This window comes from Drosophila sulfurigaster, chromosome X (genome assembly GCF_023558435.1).
Source record: "Drosophila sulfurigaster albostrigata strain 15112-1811.04 chromosome X, ASM2355843v2, whole genome shotgun sequence".
NCBI lineage: Eukaryota > Metazoa > Arthropoda > Insecta > Diptera > Drosophilidae > Drosophila > Drosophila sulfurigaster.
In genome coordinates, this window is record NC_084885.1 from 21094193 (window position 1) to 21112278 (window position 18086).

Below are 18086 nucleotides of genomic sequence, written 5' to 3' on the forward strand. Positions count from 1 at the left end.
GGGCATTTGGTGTAAACCTGTAGGATGCGAGGTATTTGGTCACTGCTTCTCGAACTGTCAAACCATCAGATAAATTTTTCTTTACAGAAAATTTGAAAGTCTGTACAAAACGCTCTGCCAATCCGTTGGATGCGGGATGAAACGGTGCTGTAGTAATCTGCTGTATTCCATTTTGTTTGCAAAATACTGCGAAGGCGTCAGCAGTAAATTGTGGTCCATTGTCACTCACTATTGTTTTTGGATATCCCTCAATTGCGAAGATTGAGGATAGTGCTGCAATCGTGTGGACGGTTGTAGTAGACGGCATTTGAACAGCAAATGGAAATTGTGAGAAAGCGTCTACGCAAATTAGCCACATGGCGTCGAATATTGGTCCCGCGAAGTCAATGTGAATACGTTCCCAAGCTGTTGATGCTTCCGGCCAACTGTGATATTCTCTCGGCGGTGCTGGATTGTTGCATTTGCAAATGGTGCAAGAATTGACAAGATTTTTGATGTCTTGGTCAATGGTAGGCCACCAAACATGTTGCCTGGATAGCTGCTTCATACGAACAATGCCCCAATGTCCTTCGTGCAGGAGCTGCAGAATATGGGCGCGAAGATCGGCTGGTATAATTACACGACTGGCATCTGTGTGTAAGCAAAGTAATTGTCGGTTAGTAGTGATTGCAAACCTACGATTAAAATATGGCAACAAATCGTTTTGACTCGGTTGAAGTTTTTCTGGCCAGCCTTTAGTGACGAATTGTACGACTTGTTTGAGAACTTTGTCGTTGCTTAAGTGTTTGTGAATTGTGTCAGCATTAATGGGCGGTGACGATTCAAGAACTGTGTTGCAGGCTTCCTCTTCTTTGTCGAAGTCTGAGTCCATACCTACTGGAAGGCGTGAAAGAGCATCGGCGTTGCCATGTGCTGCTGTTGCACGATATTGAATCTCAAAGGTGTATGCCATAAGAATGATAGCCCAACGTTGTAACCTATTTGATGTCATCGAAGGAAGATGCTTGCCTGGATTGAAAATAGTTACAAGTGGCTTGTGATCTGTTATCAACGTAAATTTTCTTCCATATAAATATTGGTGAAATCGTTTTACTCCAAAGATTATAGAAAGTCCTTCCTTTTCGATTTGGCTGTATTTCACCTGGTGTTTGTCTAAAGTTTTTGAAGCGAAAGCTATTGGTCTTTCTGTGCCGTTATGCTGACGATGGGAAAGCACTACTCCAATACCAAACGATGATGCATCAGTTGCAAGTATTAGCGGTAAATTTTCGTCGAAATGGGCTAGTTGCGTTGCATTGATAATGTGCGACTTTAAATCCGTAAATGCTTTATGCTGCTGAGGTCCAAACGTGTAATCTACATTTTTTCTGCGAAGTTGGTTCATGGGAGCAGCCAATTGCGAATAATTTGGAATAAAGTTGCAATAGTAATTTACTTTACCCATAAATGCTTCCAATTGCTGCAGATTCTCAGGAGGTTTCAGTAGTTTAACCGCTTCTAGGCCTGAGCTGTCTGGAAGAATTCCATGTGCGCTAATTCTCCGTCCCAAATATTCAATTTCATCTTCGAAAAAGAAGCATTTCGCGATTTTGCATCTAATTCCATTTTCCTGAAGGATTGCTAGAACTTGGTCTATTCTCTTTAAATGTTCTTCACTGGTCGGCGCTGAGATGATGATGTCATCCAGATAATTTCCACAACCTTCTATCCCCTTTAGAAGTTGCTCTAAATATCTTTGAAAGATTGCTGGTGCGCTGGCTATCCCGTATGGAAGACGCTGATATTGGAAAAGCCCCAGCGGTGTGTTCACGACCATGATTTTCTTGGATTCCTCATCCAGTTCCATTTGTAGATAAGCATCCTTGAGATCTATTTTGCTAAATTGCTTACCATGACGGATGATATGAAATAGAGATTCCTTTGTAGGCAACGGATACTGTTCCACATCGATTTGTGCGTTTACTGCTTGCTTAAAGTCGCCACAAATCCGAATTGCTCCACCTGGTTTTGGTGCTAGAACAATTGGGGATGCCCAATTGCTGAACTTGACTGGTTTCCATATTCCGGCTTGTGTGAGCCTGTCTGCTTCTGCCTTGAATTGCTCAATTTGTGCGAAAGGAATTTGGCGGCTTTTGTAAAATTTTGGCGTTGCTGACGATTTTAGGACTATGCTGGCTTTGAAGTCTTTGATAGCTCCCATTGCTGATTCAAATACGTCTTTATATTTTTTGCAGATGTCACTCACTTCGTTACTGCGCACTTCATTAATGTTCGACACTGGCATTATATCAAACCCGAATGTTTTGAATAAATCCATTCCGAAAAGATTGGTCGAATGTTCCACATTTGCCACAATTATGATTATTTCTTTTTCATTTTTGCCACACTTCGCGACAGTGTGCAGCTCTCCGAGTAACGGAATTGGTGTATGTCCAAACGCATGTAACACTCGCGAGCACTTGTGCAATACTGGTTTTTAAAAGCGCATATGTATTTGAATTAATTACAGAAGCTGTTGCTCCTGAGTCCATTTGAAATGAAATCACTTGTTTAAGTATTTCAAGATCAATGACTTTTTTGTTCATTTCACTTTTTACTACGCCTGTAATACTGTTCACTGCTTCTATTGCTTCTATTTCGTTTGTTTCGCTTTTGTTTTGTTTTTGGCCTTGGAATCTATTTCGCAACTGTGTTTTGTCTTGCTTTGACATACAGACGACAGCTATATGTCCTTTTCTACCGCACTTATGGCATTCAGCATCGCGAAACTTGCACTTCTCTCTTTTGTGAGAATGTCCACAACCCGAGCACGATTTTAATGCGTTTTTGTTTGAGCTGGTAACTCTCGAGTTCTTTGAATACGCGTTTACTGCATTAAGTGGAATATTTTTTTCAACATTTTCTTTCAGCGTTGCTACGGTTTTTGTCGTTGTCTCATAGGTTTCTGCAACTATGAGCACATCTTCCAGAGTTGGCTGTGACTTCTGAAGAGCAGATGCACGAACTGCATCGTATGGAGTATGTACTATGATCTGATCTCGTATCATTTCATCTACATATTTTGACAAACAACCTTCCGATTTACATACAAACTGACATTCACGAGCGATCCCGCGTAAATCGGCTACCCACTCTCTATGTGTTTGTGAATGTTGCATTCCTCTTTTAAAGAATTCGTACCGAGCTGCCACAATGTGTCGTTTCGTTGTGAAATGATCTGTGAGCTTGTCTGTGAGTTGTTTGTATGTATATGTGTTCAAATTGTTAGTGCCGAACAGATTTTTTATGAGTTCAAATATTGTTACACCACACCACGAAAGAAAATAAGCTTTTTGTTTTTGATCTGCACTGACCGAATATGCATTAAAATGTTGCGATAATTGTTCGAGATATGACTCCCAATTTTGTATTTCTTTGTCAAATACATGAAATGGAGGACACAGAGATTCACCCGCGTGGCTTGAATCACTCACATTTGGAGCTGCGTTCTTTTCTAATATTTCTTGCATCCAATTGCGTTGCTGCTGCAATATCGCTGTTGTAAATTCTTGCTGTTGAGCAAGAATTGCTTGTATTAAATTTTCATCTGCCGGCATCTTGATGAATATCAACGACTACGCGACACGATTCACTTTTATTTTATTTTTCTTCGAATTTTTCTCCTCGTCGCCAATAATGTTGTGTATGCGTTGCGTGATGTGTGCATATGAACTGACTTTATTAAATATGTATGTATAAGTAATTGGTGATTACAGAGTTGCCAGATTATTATTAGTATAATAATGTACGATAGTATTATTGTTAGTGAGGAGAGATTTTAAAGTTTTTAATTTCAGTATATATAACAATAAAGTTTCTTGTTTCAGAGTTGAAAAGCTCTTCATTTTGATTGATATCTAAGACTCGAATTATTATTGAAGCAGAGTTTCGCAACAAAAAAAAAACATTTCCATTTAGTTTTTAAAATAAATATTGATATTTCTGTGAAATTTCAAAGATGTCCATTTAGTTCTTAAAAGCCTTATTTTAATATGTATAAAATATATAAAGTTTGGCAGATTTCTGCTTTAGAGCCTTTCTAACCATTTCGTCTTACTTTAATATTGATGAAGTTTACCTTATATGAAGTTTAGTAGATTTCTTGTTTGGCGCTTCTCGAAATCGAAATTATCGAAAATATATAGATCTTAATATCAAATGGGGTTTAAAGAAGAGTTTCCATAATTTAAGTCTTTAAAATATTCAACTTTATTGAAAATTTCATCTTAAACACTTCTAACTGAGTCCTGAACTAACGTTTAGGAGCTCTTCGAACCATTTCGATTATATAGCTAAAAATCAAATGGTTATCAAAGAAGAGTTTCACAAAGTTTCATAATTTATTTCATGAGAATAATAAACTTTATTGAAAATTTCATGAACTGAGACCTGAATTAACGTTTTCTTAAACTTTCCGAACCATTTCGATTATATATTTAAACATCAAATGGTTATTGAAGAAGAGTTTCACAGAGTTTCGTAATTTATTAAATGGAAATAGTAAACTTTATTGAATATTTCATCGTAGACAATTCTATCTGAGTCCTGACCTAACGTAAGCAAGCATCTGCCGACGATGCAACTGTTGCATCGTCTGGTCTGCTTGCGACAGGTGTGGCTGGGGTTGCGTTAGTCTAGTCGAATTCACTTGGGAGTCTGCGGCGCCAAAATCTCAATGCGAACAACGCATTGTTCAGAGTATTGATGATGATGATTATGAATTAATGCGGCATAGACATCGATATAGACGCTGATAAATCCATAACTCCCCGCTGTCCAGACAGAAGACTCCAGACTTTAGAGTCGTCTCTCTCTCTCTCTCTCTCTCTCTTGCTCTCTTTCTCTTTCTTTGTAGTGCATTGCGTGGCGGCTGTAAAAGTGCGCAACTATTTTTGGAGCACGCGCCACAGAACTTATCAATTCTTTTACTTTTACTCTAACTGCAGGCAGCACAGTTTCCTCCCACATCAGTGTATGCTTGTTATTATTATTTTTCGTATGTCTGCGCTATTTTTGGGGAATGCAACCGCTTGACCCCGATTAAACTTCTCCCGATGGGCACGCATCTGAGGTCTGAAAAGACATGTGGGAGGCACCAAGGGAAGCCAGCGGGAGCTGCCGTTGTTAATTGCTTGGATTGCTCTTCCTTTTTGGGGGTGGCAGGCACGCATTAAATTGAGCGTTGTCTTTTATCAATTTGATGCATGATCTGCCTGATATGCGTATTAATTTATTATCAAAGTCTGTGCACAACCTAAAGGCGAAAGGCGCCAAGAAAATATATATCATACATATATAAAGAATAAAAAAGAGAGGAACAAGAATCACTTAATTTACGAGGCATTTTGTGTGTGTGGCCAAAAAAAATTATTTGTACGCGTCTCTCTCTCTCTCTGGGGAATACCCGGCAAAAGCATGTCGTTAAATTATAATATCCTATTTAACAAATCATATTTCTTTTTGATCGCAACAACAACTGACGCAACCGTTTGACATCTCGACCAGATCTTAACGAATCAAATTGTCCATCAGCCATTAAATCTGCTTGTGCGGTTTCTTTCTTCTTTCTCTTTCTCCTCATTTCCTCTTCATTTCATTTGATTTCTTTTGATTTTATTTTCATTTTTACGAGCTCCATCGCATGTGGGTGTTGATCACCACCACAACACACACAAAATATCCATTACAATGTTCGTATTGAACAACATTACTTTAAGTATTTTAACATTCCAATCTGGAGTCCCAGGTGTCCCAAAGATTGCTCAGCTTTACTCACTACAAGCATTATGTTGTTTTAGCTGTGCAAAAGATAAATCGAAGATGGTTTAGTCAGTAAGGTAGTCAAGATGAATTCAATACAAGAAGTGAACAGATTAAGCTGCTGGTAATACGATTAGATGAAAAAGTCGTTGCCAAAAATTTTACTGAATATGTTTCATATTCTGTGTGTGAGTTTGATTAGGCGTCGGACCAAGATATTATTGAAGTCGGGGCTGAGGGGCGTTGTTAAGAGAAGGCAGTTTCACAAAAATTACCGAGCTTTATTAAATGGCCATTGAGTCAACTGTTACTCAACAGTTGTGCAGAATTACAATGTGCTTCATATTCTGTGTGTGAGTTTGATTAGACGTCGGACCAAGAAATTCGTGTGTCTGGAAGGAATAAGTAGGTGTGGTCAGGAAGGCGAACTTCACAGAGATTTCGCGCAGTTTGCTTAAGAGGTAGTTGATCAACTGTTGCTGAACAGTTGCAACTCTTGCTGAACAGTTGTGCAGAACTTCAGAGCATCGCAAGCAATCGCTTGAAAAAAAGGCTTGCCAAAAATTTGACTATATCTGCGCCATATTCAGTGTCTAAATCTGACTAGGCGGGGGACCAAGATATTAGTATGAGCGAATGTGGTAAGTAGGCGTGGTCAAGCAGGAGAACTTAACAAAGAATTCTTAACTCACAAATCAATGTTCAGATGTGTGTGTTTGCTTCTAATGAATTGCTACTCAACAGTTCGGCTTATACGCAGCTATTACTCAAACGTTGACCACTTTTTGAAGGCTTTGCAACTGATCGAGTGTGAAAATTAAATGCCAAAAATTTTAATGTATGTCTACCAAATTGTGTGTGCCAACTTGAATAGGAGGCGGACCGAGATATTAGTGACAGCGGATGAGGTAAGTGGGCGTGGTCAGACAGGCAGGCTTCACAAAGATTTCTGAGCTTGGTTTGGTGCTTATACTCAACTGTTGCATAACAGTTGAACAGAAATGCAAGGCATTAAGGGATGTATCGAAAAAGTCAATGCCAAAAATTTTAAGCTATGTCTGCCATATGCTGTGTAAATGTTTGACTAGGCGGCGGACTAAGAAATTTGTGTGGGCGGATGAGCTAAGTGGGTGTGGTCAAGCAGAAGAGCTTCACATAGATAGTTTGTGTGTATTTTTAAATGAACTACTGATACGCTGCTTTCCTTATCTACAAAATTACGCATGTTTTTTTTTTATCGCGTGTTCCTTCTTGATATTAAGCGAGTTCTTAAGAATAATCGCGAAAAATGGGGAATGACAATACAGTTTCCTAAATATTTTTCTTGTAATATCTTTTTGCTGTGCTCTAACAGTAAGATAGGTAAAATATATATATAGAATATATTGTACGACTGTATTTACTGCTTTAAGTTAAAATTTGACAATTTCTTTACTTGTAAATTTGTTTGATTGGGATCAAAGATCATCTCATCTTTGATACTTTTCTTATCATTAAAAGATACTCATCTTTGACTTCGGCAAAATTTTATATCGAAAACATTGCCAAATATAATGTCATTGCCCAAGGTTAAAAAACAACAGCATAATCATTTGAGAAGAATGCATTTTTGCTTAGCGTCTGTTTCTTCAGTTTTCGCTTCTCGGCATAATTGAGCAAAAATGCAAGATTTGGCGCAGGGCCCAGAAAACAAAGTGTTGAGTGTTGAGTGTTCAGTGTTCAGTGTTGTTGTGCATTTGGATAGAAATCCGGCTATCTGCGATATCCGCATTTGTGTACTTTGTGCATTAATGAAGCGAGACGTTTTTCCGGCTCAGACGTCGCGCCGCCTGCAACTGCACTAAAAGCACCAAAAAAGAAGGAACATTTTAATGGCCGAATTATGCATTGCTTTTGTCTTAAGAAGGCTGCTCACGTACATAGCTTAGATATTCCCCAAAACCAATTGAATTTTAATGGACCGAGTAAGGGAATGAGTATATCCCCAAGTCCATTCACCATTCATAATACTCGCTTATTGTGGATGCAGATGCCAATAGAAGAAGAGCAGAGAATGGATACTAAATAGACGATGCGGCAGCTGTCCATCATGGCGACATTTTGTGTTTGTGCTGCGACAAATGACAACTTAATCAAATCGCCACGGATGTGAGACAACAGTTTCGCTTCAATTTTTTTTTCTCCGCGCTCTCAGTTTGTCCCCAAGCCTTGCAGACCTTATTGATATGCTGCACATGGTGTCTGGGTGCAAAAATCAAAACACGCATAAATTCTATGGCCATGGCCATGTCCTGTGCATGTCCTTTGTCTGCCTGATTGCAGCAATAATGAGCGGAAATCATCGCACAAGCAACACACAACATGAAGAGACAACTAGACAAACAGCTGGACAGCTTCTCCTTCCCATCTCTAGTTTCAACTCCATCTCCAACTCCGATTCGCATCCACAGCTGCTGTTGTCTCCGCTGTTTTCTATTTGCATTCAGTCTTTTGACTTTTGCTATGGGCTTTTTGTTGATATCTCTTCTGCCCATGTATGTGTGTCTGTGTATGCCATGCTGTTGATAGTTGCGGACGTCTCGTGAGTGCGCGAAATAAATATGAACATCATGTAAATAGTTTGGGTCAAGCACAGTGATTCCAATCAATTCAATTGTTTCCAAAAACTTTCATCTTTTTACTACTAATAATTGAGCAAAAATGTGTTTGAGGAAGTGAAGTCACTTGAATAAATTGATAATATCTGAAAACAAATAAATGTCTTGGCGCACCATTTATTTAGAGTTTGTTCAAAATAATAATAAATAGTAATTAGATTATAAATAGTAAATAAATAAATAATAAATAAAAATAAACATTCAATCAAAATAATAATTATTTTATAAAGATACCGAAATAAATTAATAATAATAAATATAAGTATTGGAGCATTAGTTTTTAATAAAACATTAAATACATAAAATACAAGTAAATATTCAAGAAGTGTATCTCAACATTAAAAATAATGAAATTTGGAATTTACAATTTTGTTTAATTAGAATTTAGTAATTTAAAAACGTGGATAACATTTGCATTTGCAATTAGACTTCTCTTCAATATATAAAATATTTAAAATATAATAACTAAATATATAATATATAATATAATACAATTCCTTTTTTTTGCTATAATTCAAAATATATTGTGTATATTATATATATGTGCATATATATTATTTTAAAATATAAGGATGGTATTTACATTAACTGCAATGAAATTATTATCATAATTTCAAAAACTTAACATTTTTATTTTTTTTTTTTTTATTGATGGCATTTCTTATGTCTATCATTATTGTAATGTTCTTCATCTTTCCACAATGTCTATAAATATATTATTAAAGTAATATAATTACTTCTTTTATACATAAAAAATTTTTTTAAACTCGTTATTTTATTAATTCGAAATACACACAAGTTTAATAAAAATTATTCAGTATATTTTATTCGCACCTATACATTAAAAGATATTCATATATTTGTATTTGTATATTATATTTATATTTATATTTTGTTTTTATTTCTTATTACTTTTTTAATTAACACAAATGCATCAAAATGTAATAAAATATACGAATCAGTTAGCTCTCAATGTTCGTAAATATGAGAACATAATTGGAGTGCACAATTTATCACGGATCTTGCACCACTGTGCCTTCAAAGGCTTCGCGAGCCCATCGGCATTTGGTTAGGCGGTCTGCCAATCGCCATGGCACTAATGCTCATGCTGGAGCGGTCTATTGTCGCGTGTGTGTGTGTGTGTGTATGTGTTGGTGTGTAACTGAGTCTGTGTAGTGAGTGTTTGGCATGCTGCTGGCCACAGATTGTTGCAACAGCAACAGCGACAGCAGAAAAGGCATCGTTGTAGTTGTGGCCGAGTCTATCGAACGTTGTCGTCAGTTCATTGTTGTTTACAGCCAACAACGGACCAAACAGACATTCACACAGTACATACAACAAGCAACAGCCCGTTCACACACACGCACACACTAGCACACACACACACACACACACACACGCATACTTGCAAAGAGAAGATGGAAGAAATAGCCGACCGCCAAATGCAACATAGAAAAAGCACTGAGACAGAGACATCAACAACAACAACAACAACAGCCGGAAGTGTGTGTGGCTCGCGAGTGAGAGAGCGCGAGCATAAATAGATGGCGAGAGAGAAAGAGAGCGAGAGAGAGGGAGAGTGGGATGAATCGGATAGAGCGAGCGCAGCTAGAAAGAGAAGGAGCAAAGGCAGAGAGGCAGCTGCTGCTGGCAAGGGAAAATGTTGACAGAGATCTGTCGAGAGAGAGACAGATAAAGTGAAAGAGAGAGAGAGAGAGAGAGAGTGAGTGGCAACACAGAACTGAACCTGGACGTGGCAACGTTGCGGCCATTTCCGCAGTGTCTTTTTGGTTGGCGAGGCGAACGCGCGCGCGCTTTTTTTCTGTGATCTCGAAGCCAACAAAACAGAAAACAGAAAGCCGAACAACAGGCAACAGAGCAAACACAACACACAAGATACAACAGCAGGCCGACAATTGCCACAAAACCGTCGAACAACGAACACACGGCGCGTATCGACGAGAAACTCGACAACCGGAACGGGAACGGAACGACGACGACCCAAGTTCTCTTTCTCTTTTTCATATTTTATATTTAATTTCAATTTTTTTTTTTTTTTTTTTTGTAATTCAATTTCAACTCTTTTTTCCTGTTCGTGTCTCGGTTCGGTTTATTGGCCAGTGAAGCAAGTTTTCGTTTTATGTTTTTTTGTTTCATTTTTTTTTGGAGACACACTAAAAAGTGCGATCGAAAAATGTGAAGAGTCCTGTGTGTGAAGTGATGATGTCTGCCTGCCACACGTGATCCCGATGCTGATGATGTTGATGCAACCGTTCGCATCAAGCCTCGTGCGCGTCCGTGGCAAAGACGCGACCGACGAATGCAAACGTATGACGAAAAAAACAACAACAAAAAATGAAAAATGAAAAACGAAATTTATTCACTTGTTGTGCAAAATTTGTGATACGAGTTCTCATCATCAGTTGCTCAGTTTTTTTCCAATTTTTTTTGTTGTTGTTGTAGTCGTTTGATATGCATCATGCCCAACCGCGCTCCATCATAATTAACTCTACAAAGTAAATAAACGGACTTGGCTAAATGGACCCCGGCCATGTGTTTATGATGGCCAAAAACTGGTGGTCGTGGCAACAGTTTCACATTCACCGAATTCACATGGCTTTTGTTTTTATTTTTGCAATATTTTTCTATGTTTTTTTTTGTGTGTTCGGTGCACATGATGCGCGATTAGTGTGGATGAGAGGAGAAGAGAGAGAGAGAGAGATCTCTGCGTTTTCTTTTGGGTGTTCAATCACCCACGATTTTGCGCCTTCGAAAACGACCACGCCCACCTCATTCAATACAATACACATTCGCAGAACAGAACAGAACAGAACAGAAGCGAACATGTTTGCCTTTGGGGCAGAGATCTCAGTGATTGTCGAAACGTTTTTACGTACACAAAAATTTTAATTTTTCATTTTATTTTTATATTTTATACACGCGGCGACGGCGACGGCGACGTCGACGTCGACTGCGACTGCTCTTCCTCTTCTTGCTATTGTTGTTGTTCTTGTTGTTGCTTTATATCATTCACACTTAGTTTCGAATGATAAATTGGGTCCAGGTCTCTTGTTTGTAAAAGCGTTGAAAGTGTTTTAATACTCATCTCATTTGTTTTGGGCCATTGGCCCCCCCCCTTCCCCTTCCCCCCTCGGTCAATCGAATTTTAATAAAGTATAGCAATCAGCTATTGAGTTAATTATGGCATGGAAATTGAGTGTCTTCTGAGGGTTTTTTTTATAAAATGTTATTCGTTTTTTTTCGTATTTTTCGCATTCTCATTAATTTCAAATCAAATCTGCTTTGTTGGCAGCAAGCGAAGACTTATTGATTTAAGTAAATATGCCAAGCGTTTGATCTATTCTACATTTTGCTCAAGATCGACATTTACCTCCAACTGCATATATATAGTCTATATATATATATAGTATTTCGGCATATGATATGCTTTAAGAACTTAATCTTATCAACCTCAAAATGTCTGTGGCGCGTCTTTTTGCTTTTCATATTTTTATTTCCACGTTCACAACTTATTTCAAAATCGTTGTGTTTTCTGCTTTTGTTTATATTTCTTTTAGTTGTTGTTGTTGTTGTTGTTATTAAAATGCCTCGCAACCGCAAGCCAAAAATCTATGACAACTGAAGCTTAGGAAACCAACAAAAAAATACATGAAAAAATCCTATGACAAATTTATGTAAATTAAGCGATCTTAGAACACAAATTTTGTGTTATAATTTCATCGAAATTCTAAAATGAATAAATACAAAATTGTAGTTTATTTTCTTTTCCAAATTTATGTAAATTACAAGATTTTCAAATACATTATTTTTGAATATTTTTACTGCAATAATTTTATCAATATTCGAAAAAGAATAAATACAATATTGTAGATTATGAAAAATATATGTAAGCTATTATTTTTTTTTTAATATTTTTTCTACAATAATTTCATCAAATTTTGAAAAAGAATATATACGAAATTCTGGATTATTTTTGGTTTCAAAATGAAATGATAAATTGATGTAAATTAAACGATCTTAGCCAAAAAAAAAATTTGTTGTAATATTTTTGCTGCAAGTATTTCATCAAAATTCGAAAATGAATAAATACAAAATTGTAAAATATTTTGAATGCAATAATTTCATCAAAGTTCGAAAAATAATAATTACAAAAATGTATATTTTGGTTTCAAAGTGAAGTAGTTTAAAAAGTGCTTCGGTTTTAGTTTAGTTCAATATTAATATTAATATTCATATTCATTTTTCTTTAGAATGATGTATATTTTTGTTTTGTTCGCCTTCGCCTTCGCCTTTGTATTCATATTCACTTATGACCACGCAAATATTTAGTATCGCTGCTAATTTTTCCTCGAGATTTTTGGTCATTGCTCACATTTGTCAGGCGCCGAGGAAAACCCAATTAGTCATTTGAAGAGGGGAGAATGCCGAGTTTTGGGATTCCCGTTTGATAGCTGCTCTTCTTCTAATTGCCTTCATCGTTGTTGTTGTTGCTGTTGCTGTTGTTGTTGCTGTTGTTGTTCATATTTTGTCTTTGTCTGGCGCACAATTTGAAATCATAATTATAGATGCGTGTGTATTTAATTTTAGACGCGCATTGTTAGCGCCTCTTTGTCGAAGGAGGGAACTGGAAAATTGAAATGAGAATTGAAAAAGTGAGGAAGTGGGAAGTGCGAAGTGCGAAGAGAAGAAATCGAATTAGAACTCGTTTAACTTAATTAGGCATGCGTAGCGACAACAAACAATAACATTTCGTGAAAGTCTTTTCGAGGAAAATCGGGGAAAATTTGGGAATTTTGGAATTTTGGAATAACTGGGCATTATCATGGAGCATGCTTGGCATTCTTCCAAATGCCCTCGCACCGAAAATATTTGTTGAAATGTCAAGTGCAGTAGTCGACGATGCTAAAAGCGTATCATCTTATACTATAAACAACAACGGGGTGCTTGCTGGCAACAACAACAACAACAACAACTACAACAAGAGAAGAGGAGCAACAAATTACAAATTCAACACGAAAATACAAAACACAACAGAAGAATAGACGAATACAAACAAGAGAGCAGAAAATGTTGATGCTGGAATAAAACTTATGCGATTTGCTGCTGTCAGCGGCGTTACGAAATGTTTTCTTTCACGGGGCCTTGAGTTCGATCTTCTTCATAGTAAAGTTATTTAGATTAAAGTATTTACACACACACACACGCACGCACGCACACTCTTAGACTTCTGTTAATCAATAGCAAATGGAGTCTTCAGTCACCGATCCACCGATCGATCGATCATCTCTTCTCTACACTTGATGGCGCGTTAATTATGGCAAAAAGCCTTCGCCATTGACTTTGTGCGCTGCTTTATTGGGCCACGTGTGCGTATACGCAACGTCGTTGTCGAGACGCATAGACAGACATAGTTTTTTTCGGGCTACGGGCTACGTCTACGCTTTTATTATGCCTTCAGCAGACTCGCCTCAAATTTGTTTATAAACATTGCAATTTTTAATTTTACTGTTTCTCCGCTCTGTTCTGTACTGTTTATTTCGTGTAGCCAGCTGCGTGAGCATAAATTTATTAACATACATCCATATACATATGTATATGTATATGTATATAGATCGATGGAAAGATAGATGAATGGCTGCGTTGAGGGGTGAAACGGGATGAGGAGGGGGGTGAATGGCAACCCTTCGAACTGAACCAAACAGAAATCAACTGAACTGAACTAAACTGAACTAAAGTCCATTTAATGCCGCATTTTTTGCGTTTTTTATTTGTTTTGTTTGATTACGAAATTTCAGTGGTTGTCGATAAAATAAATATTTGTAGCTTAGTGAGTTGAACTACTTCAAAAATTGCTTTTCAATAAACAAATCGCAAGAGAAACTCGTACAAAACAAATTTCGCACGTTTCAATGTTTGATTCGTACAATTTATTTTGATTGTCATCGTCATCGTTGTTGTAGTAAGAATTGGAATGCCAATCGGTGATCAGATTTGAGTTCAAACCAAAACCAAAACAATGCACAACAAATTCAAACGTAAATCTGAAAAGAAAATAAAATAAGAAAACGAACAAAAGTAAAACCAAAATCAAAATCAAAATCAAAACCAAAACAAAACATAAATCGAAAAGAATTCACCCAAAAATGCCAAGTTCCGTGAAAGGGAAACGCATAACAAACAAGTGTCGAACGAATCCAGCAACGCAGACAAAAAAAGAATACCACACAACGAATCCCAACAACAGCAGCCACTTTCATCTTAATCTCAGCTGATCAGCTGCCGATGATGGGATTGCCGCGCAAGAGAAAGAACTCCAATCCCGCCCAGGCCTTAAGGCAGCACAACAAATAAAGATAAAGAGAAGAAAAGAAAAGAGAAGAGAAAAACTTCCCCCTTTTCACAAAAACGAACTCGATATTATATAAATATATATATCAAAACACACACACCAACAACACAGCAACAACACAGAGATACCAATTGAGACTTGGTAAAAGAGTCGACGAGCACTCTCTGTGTTTAACAAACCATGTTAGATATATTTCGTGGATTGAAAAACCTTGTAAAGGTCAGTCACGTTAAAACCGATTCGATAGTATTCCGCCTGCACTACTCAATAACTGTGATGATTCTGATGTCATTCTCGCTAATTATAACCACACGCCAGTATGTGGGTAATCCAATTGATTGTGTACACACCAAAGATATTCCAGAGGATGTGCTCAACACACATTGTTGGATCCAATCGACGTATACGCTCAAGAGTTTATTTTTGAAAAAACAAGGCGTTTCGGTGCCATACCCGGGTATTGGTAATTCCGATGGCGATCCCTCCGATAAGAAACACTACAAATACTATCAGTGGGTGTGCTTTTGCCTATTTTTTCAGGTGAGTTTCGGCATCGCATAAATAATAATAACTCTCTGCGGGCAGCCAAGCAGCCAAGCAATGTAAATCGACGCAAGGTTTTACGAAATTTTCAACATTTCCAAACACAAGTTTTCCTAAATCTCATTTATTAGTTCAAATTGGTCAAAATGTAAATCCTATAATATCCATAATAATGATCATCATCATCATAATAAACCAAGAAACAAAACTTGCTAATACATCAATGATTTGTGTTGCTTCATTCGTGTAAGTTCGATAAACAAAAATGTTTTATAGAGCTGAAAATTATTTGAAATATTTTGTATATTTAAAACAAAATATAATTTTTACTACTGCAGCTTTGACCCTATTTAAATAAGATTTCTCTCTCTCTCTTATTATGCAATTTAAGCGAGATAATTAACGATAAACATGATTCGAATGAATTTGCACAAAAATACGTATACGCAACGTAGGCTGTGTTTATTTTATATTTATACAAATCGAAAGCAATTGAACGTTAGCGTTAGCATATAAACAAATTTAATTCAAGTTTTTAGAGAATTCACAAAAATTAAATATAACCGAAAGTTTCGGTTCTTGATTTATTGTAGCTGCTATTCAAAGTGAATTTCAAAGAATTCAAGTTGTAGCTTGCAATTCAAAGTACTAATCAGAATGATATTTTCATAAAAATTATATCATTACTGAGATATTTATTCATTAATTAGTAATGAAATGAAGAATTCGATGTATACTACATATATTATATTATAATAAAATATATATTAAAAATAATAAATGTATAAGATTTGAAATATTAAAGATGTTTTAGAGATATCCCCTTGATTACCAATATGCATCTATTATTGCATAAGCCGGTCCAATTCTGCATTCCTCTGCCTATATCGATGATTATATATTTAAGAAGAACAAGAAAAACAAGGGGAAGAGGAAGAGGAAGAGTAGAAAATGACGCAGCACGAATACAGTAAATCGTCACATAGAAGTTCTAGAGCAAAATCGCATTAGGTCGTGAAAGTTAAGTGATAATTAAGTTTAATTGCGAAGTCAATATTGAATATTTTCAAAATATGGGTTTATTCAAAATAGGTAGAGGGTATCTCGCAGTCGAGCACACTTGACGGTTGCTTTTTTAATTGTTTGTTAAAATGGAGTTCATATAATTAGATTATTTTATATTTATGTATATTAATGATTATAATATTTCTGAGATATTGTTTACAATGAATTTCATATAATTATATACTTGTAATAATGTTGTAGGCATTTAAATAATGTTATATTTTATACTGAGTCATAGAGTTATGTTTGAGGAATTATATTTATAATATTGGCATTGTAATTGACTGCATTTGACACACACACAGAGAGAAAGAAGCTCTTTGAGGAGATCGCCAACAAAATGAATTTGTAATCAACCTTTTGAGGGAAAAATGTTTGCACAAAGTGTAAATGGACTTGAGTTCAGCAGAAAGGAATCTATTAATCAAAAATCTATAAAGAAATTTAAATGGGTTTCAATTGATAGGAGTCTCAATGTAGAGATGCAGCCGCAATATTGTATGCAATGCATATACAATATATATTTTATTTTGGTTGCATTGCAACTGCTTGCAAGTCTTTGTTTCGCCTTCGTCTCTCCACTCTCCGCTCTCCGCTCTCGATACTATTTTGGCCTTTATTTCAGTCATCGCCAGTCGGTCGAGTAATTACATGCCACAGATGAGTTTATTGTCGTGTGGCGAACAGAACAATTTGATGGATTAAGTAATTAAGTAAGAGAGTATTTTTGTGTGTGTGCCATTGTGATCTACTTACATACTTTGTGCACACACTTGTATCCGAGATTGTATTGTATATACTACATACAATATACATATACGTATACATGTGTATGTTGTATGAACTCGTTCGTTTTTCTTTTCAATACAAATTTGAAATCCCCAAATATTTGTGCTACTTATTGTTGTAGTTGCTATTGTAATTATTGTTGTTGTCTAGTTTTTTTTTATTTTTGTTGTTTTCGCTCTAAGCGAAACGCAAGCAATTTGAATGGCCAATGAAAATGTTTAAACATGTCCGTATAACCCGAATTGTTGCTGTTGATGTTGATGTTGCTGTTGCTGTTGCGAACATTTCACTTACGCACACTCAAGGCCAGCGAACAGTTGACTTGCTTGGCCCATAGTTTCACTTTGTTGTGACGTACTATACACTATTATAATATACTATATACTATATTATACTCAACTCTCGCTCATCGATCGAATCACACACCAATTTTCAGTTGTTTCATCTGCTGTTTGCTGCAATCTCCAAAATGATTAGTCTTCATTATAATTAAACAAAACAAAACAAAACGATCGAAATGAACGAAAAACACTCAGTGCTATCTATGGTTTATTTTAAGTGGCTGAGTGCTCTCTCTGTTACTTTCGTACTTTCATCTACATCTAAGCATAACATATTCATTATTTTTATTGTTGGCATTATCACATATTTTGTTTGAACTCAGTTATATTTATGTGCATAATGACGATTCGGTACATTTTGAATTCAATTACAAGTAGTAAATTTAATCAGTCAAATCAATTTTAACAAAAGAGATTCATTTGTCATTTAATTTACATTTCTTATACTACAGAAAGATTTTTTTTTTTTTATAATCATTTATTATTCTTTCACATACATTTGATATTAAAAAGGACTAAGAA

The 18086-nt window shown here is 36.2% G+C and overlaps 1 protein-coding gene across 3 annotated transcripts in view; it reads left to right on the forward strand.

The window, feature by feature from the left end:
• Positions 1 to 18086, forward strand: part of LOC133849593 (innexin shaking-B) — a 105450-nt gene that overhangs the window by 68409 nt on the left and 18955 nt on the right. Inside the window, exons 1-2 of one of the 3 annotated variants that reach the window (XM_062285778.1) lie at positions 10481 to 10784; positions 14438 to 15366. The exons of the other annotated variants lie outside the window; for them this stretch is intronic. Of the exons in view, the coding sequence (XP_062141762.1) occupies positions 15007 to 15366 (360 nt within the window). The 5' untranslated portion in view covers positions 10481 to 10784; positions 14438 to 15006. Of the gene's footprint in view, positions 1 to 10480; positions 10785 to 14437; positions 15367 to 18086 lie in introns of those variants that run through there. 3 annotated transcript variants of the gene reach the window in all.